We start from the raw sequence: 9,851 nt of genomic DNA, 5'->3' as shown, positions 1-9,851 counted from the left end.
AATTACTTTGTTTCAAAACTCCAACTTTTCTGGCCCTGCCAAATGTCTGTTCTTCTGCATATCTTCATGATATCAATTTATAAAAGATAGGGGATTATAACTATATGAATATTTCTGTAGCTGGAGATAGGAAACTGAGGTTGAGATTACCCACTGGAACCTATAAAATTGTCTGAACAATAACTTACACTTAGCCCTAGCTGGTTTGGCTCAATGGATAGAGTGTCAGTCTGTGGACTGAAGGGTCCCAGGTTCGATTCAGCCCAAGGGCACATGCCTGGGTTGCCGGCTCCATCCCCAGTAGGGGGCGTGCAGAAGGCAGCCAATCAATGATTCTCTCTCACCATTGATATTTCTATCCCTCTCTCCCTCTCCCTTCCTCTCTAAAATCAATAAAATATATTAAAAAATAAAAAATAACTTACACTTAGTATTTACTATGTGTCAGGTAGTGTTTAAAGTATTTTATTATATTAACTCATTCGGTCCTCACAACAACTCAAGAGGTAGGTATATTGTTATTTATCCCCATTTCACAGATGAGGAAACAGGCACAGAAAGCTTAACTAACTGGCCAAAGATTACACAGTGACTGGAAAATTGGAACCATGCAGTCTGCTGGCAATAAGACCATATGCTGCTTCTGCAGTCATTGAATCCAAGTACACACATACTTGAATCGTTCTGGGGTTGAAAGGAGGTTTTTCATTTGTATTCCTTCTAAGACTGCTTCTTCCTCTTTCCCATAAAATGGCAGCGTGTCCAGGCACTTGTTCTATGATAAACATGTTGACCAACCATCCACTGTGCCCACCCCAGAGTGAAAATGTGTGACTGTTCCTTACTCTCAGATTTATTCATATTCCAGACCCCTCCCTTCGTCATTTTTTGAAAGCTCTGGGCCAGGCATGTGTTCTGAAGGCATCAGGCACACCCATGTCTGTGGTTTTGTCACATACAGTAATGCACTGACCAAGGCTGCGGTTTTACACATTTAATATTCAGTATATTCACACCCGTTAGGGAGGGATATGGAACAGGACATGTGTACTAGTGGACATGCTTGCAAATGTGTAAGGGTTTGCTGGGTGTTGCTGTGCCCAAACCGGGACCTCTGTGGTTGGGCTAAACAACTCAATATTTTGCTCCTCTGGGTGTTCCGAGCGTGATGCAATAACAACAAACAATGGCATCATCATGAGGTCACTGCAGGACAAGGGAGGAGCCCATTCGCCTAGCCCCGGCAGCCCTGTCTTCTCTCTCTTCGCCGGAGTTTCTCCAAAGCCTCCTCTCCGGGATTAGCCTCTTCCGACTGCGACGAGGGAAAGCTTCACTTTCAATCCGGGGTTTCCAAGTTCAGGATCCGATCTCCAGGAGAATCTCTGCAAGCCCTGCCTCCACTCCTAAGTTTCACCCTATAAAGAACCTAAAGGAGGGGCCGGGAGGCGGGTCAGTAACGCTACGCAGGTTGATTGGCATCCAGGCCGTCGACGTCCCGTTTTAGGCCGGAGTTTCTCCAATCCAGAGGCAGGGGTGGGGCGGTGCAGGCGCAGAGAACTGGGTTTAGGTGGACTAGATTTAAAGAGACAGAAGCTGTCGGGGTCCGGGAAGACTGCCCCTAAGACCCTCTCCCTAAGTCCTTGGGACCACTTGGGTCCCCAAAGCTGGGGAGATGGTTTGCGGTGGCTTTGCCTGCTCCAGGAATGCGCTGTGCGCGCTCAACGTGGTCTACATGGTGAGGTTTTGGAGGTGGGGAAAGCTTCAAGGCGGAGAGGCGAGTGGGGAGATTATTCAGGGGACTTCCGGTGGGTAGAGGGGTGTCCTGGGTGTTCCAGGAAGATTCCCAGGAACTTCCGGCGAAGAGGGAATTCCTGGGCACTTCCGTGGGTAGAGGGGAGACTTCCGGTGATCGGAGGGTTTGTTTGGGGGTTGGGGGAATGAACTAGGGGTTGTGAGAACAAAGGCCTCTCCCTCCTTTCTGTGAACTTTAGTTTCTCCCAAAATAGAAGTGATGGATGAAGCTAAAGGTTCGGTTTTTATATTCATAGATTACTATCCTGCAGCCCCCGACCCCCACCCCTTCCCAGACATTCTGACCTCCCAGGGAAGGAGCGCCCAGGGATGTTACAGACTCCCATAGCACCTCCTCTCCTTGTAGTCCCGGGTGCCCTGTAAGGCCTCTGGCTGTGCTGCGCGCTAGATTTCTGATGTGTGTCCTGCTTTCTGTTTCCCCTAGCTGGTAGGCTTATTGCTCATCGGAGTGGCTGCTTGGGGAAAGGGCCTGGGTCTGGTGTCCAGCATCCACATCATCGGAGGAGTCATTGCTGTGGGGGTCTTCCTCCTGCTTATCGCAGTGGCTGGACTGGTGGGTGCCATTAACCACCACCAAGTACTGCTGTTCTTTGTATCCTGACCCAGTGATGGGCACGGTAGAACTCTTGGGAGGGCTGAATGGGCTGGGAAGAAACTAGACCTCAGGGATGTGGGGGGACATGTCTGCTCTGCTCTATGAAACCGGGGCTGATGATTTTATTGCTTCCAACTGGCATGGTTGTATAAGTTCTATGAATAGATGAGATCAGATGATTGTTAGAGGTGGACCATAAAGGAATCTAGGACTTTTTTCCCATAACTCTTCCTCTCAGTACATGATCATCCTGGGTTTGGTCTTCGTCTTCCAGTTTGGAATCTCTTGGTCATGCCTGGCCATCAACCGAAGCAAACAGGTAAGGGGATACCTTTTCAAATACCTGCATTTTTCTCTAACCTCTAACTCCCTAACAATCTTGCCCCAAAGATCATTCTTAGATCACTTCCAGACGCAAGCCATTTGCTTCCCTAGGGTGTCTGGCTAATTTTCCATGACGATCTAAGACAGTGGTTCTCAACCTTCCTAATGCCGCGACCCTTTAGTACAGTTCCTCATGTTGTGGTGACCCCCAATTTCATTGTTACAAATTGAACATAAAGCATAGTGATGAATCACAAAAACAGTATGTAAGTATATATGTGTCTTCCAATGGTCTTAGGCGACCCCTGTGAAAGGGTCATTTGACCCCCAAAGGGGTTGCGACCCACAGGTTGAGAACCGCTGATCTAAGAGACCTTTAGGTGGATATTTATCATTGAGTCTGTATATGTGTGATACACTCCCCCCCCCCCCCCGCCCCCCGCGGATGTTGACTTCCTTTGCTGGAGTAGAGAAATTGAGGCACTTGAACTGAGATCAAAATGGAGGGAGATTCTTAGGGTTAGCAGCATCAAATAATTTCCCTCTGCCTATATGTCCTCCAGACAGATGTCATCAATGCTTCTTGGTGGGTCATGAGCAACCAGACCCGGGATGAACTGGAAAGAAGTTTTGATTGTTGTGGCTTATTCAACCTCACAACCCTGTATCAACAAGATTATGCCTTTTGCACTGCAGTGAGTTGGCGGGGAAGGGTGGGTAGGAAAATTAGGGAAGGACAGTGGCTAAAATGGTAGATTTTAGTTTGAATAGGATTGCCTCTCTAGCAGCTCTCTTGTATTGGGGCTGTGTGCTGCTGTGTTGGGAGTGGGTATGGATCAAAAGCTATAGAGAACCAGCTAAATGGGATTTCAATCTGTAAGATACTGATCAAAACTAGTAAATTTCTAGGGTCATTTATCCATAGGTGTCAGAACAGGGCATCTTAGCCACTCTGCATCCTCCACACACGTTTTATCCTAGGTCTGCAAGAGCCGGAGACCCACATGCCAGATGTGTGGAGAAAAGTTTCTTAAACATTCAGAGGAAGCCCTAAAAATCCTGGGGGGTGTTGGACTCTTCTTTAGCTTTACAGAGGTAATGTTCTCCAGTTCTCTCATATGCACCCTTTCTCTACATCTGTCAGTCAGTCCCAGAGATTAAGAACTGGTGCTTATCTTTTTCCCTTTGCTTCTACAGATCCTTGGTGTCTGGCTCGCAATGAGATTTCGGAATCAGAAGGATCCTCGAGCCAACCCCAGTGCCTTTCTATGAGACTTTGGATCCTTTTGACTTCTCTCCTGCTCTCCCTAAGCTTTTTCTTCCTCCCGTAGGGAAAATACAGGGTCAGTGACCTTTTTTGTTTGAGAAAGAGGAAAGGCCCTTTGCCGTCCCCTAAAGGTGACTGAACAGCCAGGCTTTTTCTGCCTTGACAAGACTATGAGGAATACAGAGAAGCCTCTTCTTTCCCTGAGTGGCTATGGGAAGCTCCTGGGAGTGTATGTGATAGTATGGGGGTCGGAGTCATTCCTGGCTGTCTCCCCTCTTCTCCCTTCCACATGCTGGACCACCACCACACATCCTGGCCTGGCTCCAAGGGGAAACCAAGGACAGAGCCAGAGAGAAAACTACCAATAAATCTTTCTTGTAATAACAGGACCCAGTTTGGGGGAAGGTCAATGAATATAAAAATAAAAGCCATTTAGATTCCATATTCAAAGAAGCAAATTGAATGCCTGCCTTGTCTTCTCTTACCAGCTGAGGGGCTCCATTGACTATGTAGGCCCTGTAACCTAAGGAGAATCTGTAAGATTCTGCAGAGAAGTCTATTTCCAAATGGTTTTTCCAAATCCCCAAATGGCAAAGCCAATCAAAGCAAGAAACATTAAAAAAAGGAAGGAAAAAAAAAAAAAGACCATATTTCTTTGTTTTGTTTTTTTCCCCGTATAAAAAAGGATCCCAATATCAAGGTAAGGAAGGGGAGAACAAGGGACATACTCCTTGGTGTAAAGAAATAGGAGGGCAGGAGAAGGATAATCCCCAAAGGAGGGGAGAAAGGGGAATGTCATTAAGGCAGCCAGCAAGATATCCCTGTAAAAAGTTGGAGGAAGTGTCTCCACCGCCTCAGATAAAAAGACACAGAGCGCTTCTCCGTGGGGGGCTCTGCACTCTAGTGTTCAAAGCAAGGTAAATGACAGCTTCTCTTCTCTTGGTTCTGTTGCAGCGACTCCACTGCTCACTCTGGGTTACCTTCTTCCTTTTGTAGATAGGAGTGCTGCAGGGCTCGGAAGGCAGAGATTCGCTTGTGTGGGTTAAAAGTCAGCATCTCCTGTGAGGGGAGACAAAAGTCAGAAAATCGTGAAGAAGAAAAACCCCAAAAATGACTTTTGCTCACCCTCAACAATCCTAGCATGGGCTATTTTCTACATTCCTCTTTGTGGATGGCCAATCACAGTAGCAAAAGACTAACCCACCCAACAACTGAGTCTCAGGAACCACAATGGTTTGGGTCCTTTTTCTACTACTAAATTTTTCACCCTAATCTCACCCCATTCCCTTGCCCAAACTCAGTACCAGCAGCAGCTGTGCTCCAGACTTCTCCATCTCCGGGATCACCGACTGCACTGGGCAGGGCCCTCTGGGGGGGAAGGCTCCTCGGGGTAGAGACACATCTCGGGGCCAGTCTTCCTCTGGAGGCAGCCCAATCAGGCTAAGGGGAACGGGAAAACTCTGGTCAGAGAGGTCCTCCAAGGCTCCACCTCAGGGGCAGAGCCAAATGCTACCAGGGCTCAGCAGCAGAAAGACTCAAGTGAACATTTTTTCCCCCTTGCCCGTCACTTACTCAAAGATTTTGCCCAATTGGTCAGCTTCAGAGTTTCCGCAGAAGAGAGGCCTAAGGTGAGAAGGGACAGCGCATCATTTTCAAAGATGTAGCAGAATGGTTATTGCTTAGTGGTTCAAACAGAGAGTATGGAAACTAAAGGGATAATAAGTTCCTAATTCCATTTCAGAGCTTCTAGTTATGGACAAGATGGTCAGTAGTACTCAAGTCAGTGGTTCTCAACCTTCCTAATGCCGCGACCCTTTAACACAGTTCCTCATGTTGTGGTGACCCCCAACCATAAAATTATTTTCGTTGCTACTTCATAACTGCAATTTTGCTACTGTTATGAATCGTAATGTAAATATCTGATATGCAGGATGTATTTTCATTGTTACAAATTGAACATAATTAAAGCATAGTGATTAATCACAAAAACAATATATAATTATATATGTGTTTTCCGATGGTCTTAGGCGACCCCTGTGAAAGGGTCGTTCGACCCCCAAAGGGGTGCGACCCACAGGTTGAGAACCACTGACTTAAGTGAAAGAATGGGCATGATAAGGCGATGATTTTTAAGCGATCTGGGAAACTCAAAATAGTTCAGGATTCTTGGGTCCCATACTTTCGACGAAACATCTCTGCAAAGATACAGCCAACGCTCCACAAGTCCACAGGAGTTGCGTATGTAGACTGCAGAAGAACTTCCGGCGCACGGTACCAGAGTGTAACCACCTAATGGGAACAAGAAGAGTGGACAGGGGCCTACGGGTTACCATGAAGCACAACTGCTCAACTGATGTCACAAAACACATGACTTCCCGACTGCGAGGGGCACTTCCCTACCCCCAACCAGAACCCATTTCGGCTAACATCTTTCTACTGACCACAGGTGTAAGTGCCATCTGGTAGCTGTAGATTCTGGCCAGGCCAAAGTCAGCCAGCTTGACTGTCCCACTGCTTGTCACCAGAATATTCTCCGGCTTCAGGTCTCGGTGAACAATGCAATTGGCATGCAGAAAATCCAGGCCTCTTAGAAACTGGCGCATCAGATCCTGGTTTGGAAGGGGGAGGTACAGAGGAACCGGAAACAAGGCGCCATACCTGAAATCACAATGGCTCCTACTGCCAAGGCCCCCCGCGTGCCTCATTGTCTGCCCAACCCACGCACCTTGATGGTCTCCACTGGCAAGCCTGGTGGGGGAGCCTTGTCCAGATAGGTCCGTAGGTCTTGGTCCACGTGCTCAAACACCAGGGTCACTTTGGTCTCCCGGTCAGTTCGGGCGGTGGCACAGACATCCATCAGCCTGGCCGGAATAAATGGTGGGCTGCTCATGGATCAATCCCTTTTGGCCCCAACATGACCTTCCCTACTTCCTCGGGATCCCCACTTCTCTCCAGACCACCACGCCCCTCAGAGAGGTGTCTTTCCCCCTTGAGCACCCTCTCCCAACCCTTCACCTTCTCACCGGACAACATTGGGATGCTCAAAAGCCTCCAGCCGCCGCAGTAAGGCCACCTCACGGACTGTGCTGACGGGAAGGCCCCCTCCGGCACCTCCTCCATTGGGGACTCTCACGCTCTTGAGGGCCACGAAGTGGCCACTGTGTGGATCACGGGCCTTGTACACCGTCCCGTAGGCACCAACACCAATCTCAGCCACGGGCTCATATCGAGGGGTAGCCATTCTCAGATCAGAGAAGACCCTACAATCACAGAGACTCTACCACCGACATTCCCTTCCAGAGGTCGGATGGAATGCGCCCACAGCAACAAAGTAACTCCAGGAAAAAAACAAACAGCACAAAGACCCAGCGCCAGCACCCGTTCCCTTCCCTTCCCTTCTCTTCCCTTCCCTTCCCGTCCCCGGGGTGGCCACGCCCGCCCCTCAGGTAACACAATGTCTCTCTAGCCCCAACCCCTTCAGCCACGTGAAGCCCTAGAATTTTTAAAAAATCTCTTCCTTTGGGACCGTCGCGCCTGCCACAAAGGAAGAGCCCACACGACACACCCCCTGCATCGACGATCCTACACCCCAGCCCCGAAAACGACCCTCCCACGGCCACAAAGGACCAGATTCCACCCTGCCCCCCTCCCCGCCTCCAGCGACCCCTCCGTCACCAGCCCGCGTGGGAAGCCAGGCTGGTGGAGAAAGGTCTCCATCCCTGGAAGGGGCTGCTCTTACTTCTCCCCGCGCCGGGAACTGCGGGGGCGGACCGTTATCGGGGCGCAGGAGCCGGTTTCTGCGGCGCCATACACTCAGCTCTGTCCGGAGCAGCTGGACCGCACGGGCCCGACCATAGACACAGGCCGCAAGCTAGAGCGGACCCCTCACCCCCACCCTCACCCCCACCCTCACCATGTGACCCGCTGCCAAAGAGGCGCGCGGAAACCCGGGGGGAGGGGCGAGCGCCGGACGTTCGGGGCACGTGACCAGCCACTCCTGCGCAGAGGGGCCGGGAGTGGCTGTGCCCGGTTGGGGGGCGGCGGGGAGAATGGGGAGGAGGGACGATGGCCACCACGTGACCTGTTGCTATCCCACGTGACCGCATGCTATTGCTCCGAGGAGCAGAGGTGTGGTTACGCGACGAAGCACGTGACTAGTTGCCACTACCCAAGCGGGGTGGGGTGGTGGTTGGGGGGAGATGGGAGAGGGTGGAGTCCAAGGCGGTGCCATGGCAACCTGGGCCACCCAGATCCCAACTGCGGGCTGCGGGCCTTCTCCACTCTCACTCCTTGTTTCTCTATATGGGGGAGGGCGCGGGTGTCGGGGGACAGGAGGTGGTGCCGTGGCCTTTCTGCTCCACTGCCATCGGGACACGTATTCTCATTTGTGTCTTTGTTTCATTCACACATTCATTCAAGTTTCTACTGAGTGGTTGCTTCCCGTGTGGATGGGGGGTTGTTCTGGGTCTGTTTGTTTTTTGGAGTCTCAGTCACAAGCCCTTTTAAGTAGTGATAAGACTATCTGTAAAGCCCTAGCAGGTTTGGCTCAGTGGATAGAGCGTTGGCCTGCGCACTAAAGAGTCCCAGGTTTGATTCCCGCCAAGGAAACGTGCTCAGTCGTTCGGGGAGCTAACAGATCCATGGTTCTCTCTCATTGATGTTTCTATCTCTCGGTCCCTCTTCTTTCCTCTCTGAAATCACTGAAAATATATATATATATATTTTAAAAGACTATCTGTAAAGATGTAGCCAACAGTGTGCACACAAAATAGGGAGTAGACAATGCCCATGTGAGGGCAAAACTAGGATTAAAGGATTGATGAAAGGCAGATTAATACAGTAATCCAACAGGAAGAGGGGCAAGGCAATGCCCTCCCCTCTTCCCAATTTCCACCCCTTCCTAGGACCACCACATGCCTTCTGGCAGAGAAGCTTTCAATGATTGGAAGATAGGTTCTTTGCCGCACTAAGATATTGTGATATATGTGTGTATGTGTATGATATATATGTCATACATAGAAAAATGGATATATACACACACACACACACATAGGAGTGAGCATGTGCAGGAAGTTCCCACAGCCGCTGCCCCAGACCATCACATTACATGAGAATGACTTGTGCTCTTCTGCAAACCTTGTGACTCATTATATGGCATTGTTGTGCTCTTTTCCTCCAGTGCAAATTTTCTTAGCCCTTGCCCTTGCCCCGAACACAAACCTTTCCCAAATGGCCTCTGCTCACAGATACAGAGAAGTAGACAAGGGGCAGGTTTCTCTCTGGCTTCCCTGGTCTTACTGGCTCCCACTTCTTTATTTATCTCCCAACCCTTTGGGAGGACGGAAGTAAGGGAAGGAAGGAAGCAGTGTCTCATTTGTGACAACTTGTCTAAAACCTGAAACCAGCCCTGGCCAGTGTAGCTGTTGACTGGGCGTCCTCCCTGCACAGAAAGGTTGCTGCTGGTTGATTCCAGGTCAGGCAGGGCACATGCCCAGGTTGGTTGCCAGCTTGATCCCCAGTAGGGGGCGTGCAGGAGGCAGCCAATCTACTGTATGTTAAACTCTCACATTAAGGTTTCTCTCTTCTCTCTTCCTCTCTCTCTAAAAATTAATAAAGTAGTCTTTAAAAATAAAATCTGAAACCATTTTACTACTCTATTTCTCATTCCTTCTACCCTAACTTCTATTCTCTTTAACCATCTGGCTGAGGATGTAAGAGTTCAGGCATGAGATGAATATAAAGCATGCTCCGGGGCAAGACGGAAGATATGTCAATAGAGATTCTCCCTCTGCATTCTGATAGTACAACTCTGAGCCCTTGCTGGTACGGGCAGCTGGGACTAGTAAGAAAAAC

At 49.6% G+C, this 9,851-nt stretch overlaps 2 protein-coding genes across 8 annotated transcripts; one reads left to right on the top strand and one right to left on the bottom strand.

Moving 5' to 3' along the window:
• The first annotated feature begins 1,248 nt into the window (after positions 1-1,248).
• Positions 1,249-4,456, top strand: TSPAN31 (tetraspanin 31). Of its 6 annotated transcripts, none has more exons than XM_036299753.1 (7): positions 1,593-1,735; positions 1,992-2,027; positions 2,237-2,365; positions 2,646-2,726; positions 3,295-3,426; positions 3,713-3,826; positions 3,929-4,456. In XM_036299753.1, exons 2-7 carry the CDS (start codon positions 2,016-2,018, stop codon positions 4,001-4,003), a joined length of 543 nt encoding a protein of 180 aa, XP_036155646.1. In that variant the 5' UTR covers positions 1,593-1,735; positions 1,992-2,015; the 3' UTR covers positions 4,004-4,456. The 6 variants fall into 6 exon arrangements, with proteins under 6 accessions (XP_036155647.1, XP_036155648.1, XP_036155643.1 ...); XM_036299752.1 differs by having other exon boundaries at positions 2,237-2,404; XM_036299754.1 differs by lacking the exons at positions 1,593-1,735; positions 1,992-2,027 and adding an exon at positions 1,249-1,449 and having other exon boundaries at positions 2,237-2,404.
• Positions 4,457-4,623: 167 nt separating this feature from the next.
• CDK4 (cyclin dependent kinase 4) lies at positions 4,624-7,921 on the bottom strand. Of its 2 annotated transcripts, XM_036299747.1 has the most exons (8): positions 7,738-7,921; positions 7,022-7,258; positions 6,724-6,859; positions 6,440-6,607; positions 6,178-6,287; positions 5,571-5,621; positions 5,303-5,438; positions 4,624-5,057 (listed from the first exon to the last, which is right to left on the bottom strand). In XM_036299747.1, exons 2-8 carry the CDS (start codon positions 7,237-7,239, stop codon positions 4,965-4,967), a joined length of 912 nt encoding a protein of 303 aa, XP_036155640.1. In that variant the 5' UTR covers positions 7,240-7,258; positions 7,738-7,921; the 3' UTR covers positions 4,624-4,964. The 2 variants fall into 2 exon arrangements, with proteins under 2 accessions (XP_036155640.1, XP_036155641.1); XM_036299748.1 differs by lacking the exon at positions 7,738-7,921 and having other exon boundaries at positions 7,022-7,626.
• Positions 7,922-9,851: the final 1,930 nt, after the last annotated feature.

Source organism: Myotis myotis, unplaced genomic scaffold, assembly GCF_014108235.1.
Source record: "Myotis myotis isolate mMyoMyo1 unplaced genomic scaffold, mMyoMyo1.p scaffold_m19_p_3, whole genome shotgun sequence".
Lineage (NCBI taxonomy): Eukaryota > Metazoa > Chordata > Mammalia > Chiroptera > Vespertilionidae > Myotis > Myotis myotis.
The sequence above is the reverse complement of the archived record's forward strand: the minus strand, read 5'-3'. Positions and strand labels throughout refer to the sequence as shown.

What these genes read in the sequence shown, in the direction of transcription:
- CDK4 (XM_036299747.1), bottom strand. Translation starts at nt 7,239, where the DNA reads ATGGCTACCCCTCGATATGAGCCCGTGGCTGAGATTGGTGTTGGTGCC. An exon ending in TGCCAGTGGAGACCATCAAG is followed by an intron (nt 6,608 to 6,723) that starts GTGCGTGGGTTG and finishes CTTCCAAACCAG; the next exon opens with GATCTGATGCGCCAGTTTCT. An exon ending in CAATTGGGCAAAATCTTTGA is followed by an intron (nt 5,439 to 5,570) that starts GTAAGTGACGGG and finishes CGTTCCCCTTAG; the next exon opens with CCTGATTGGGCTGCCTCCAG.
- TSPAN31 (XM_036299749.1), top strand. Translation starts at nt 1,673, where the DNA reads ATGGTTTGCGGTGGCTTTGCCTGCTCCAGGAATGCGCTGTGCGCGCTC. An exon ending in CCATCAACCGAAGCAAACAG is followed by an intron (nt 2,727 to 3,294) that starts GTAAGGGGATAC and finishes TATGTCCTCCAG; the next exon opens with ACAGATGTCATCAATGCTTC. An exon ending in TCTTCTTTAGCTTTACAGAG is followed by an intron (nt 3,827 to 3,928) that starts GTAATGTTCTCC and finishes TTGCTTCTACAG; the next exon opens with ATCCTTGGTGTCTGGCTCGC.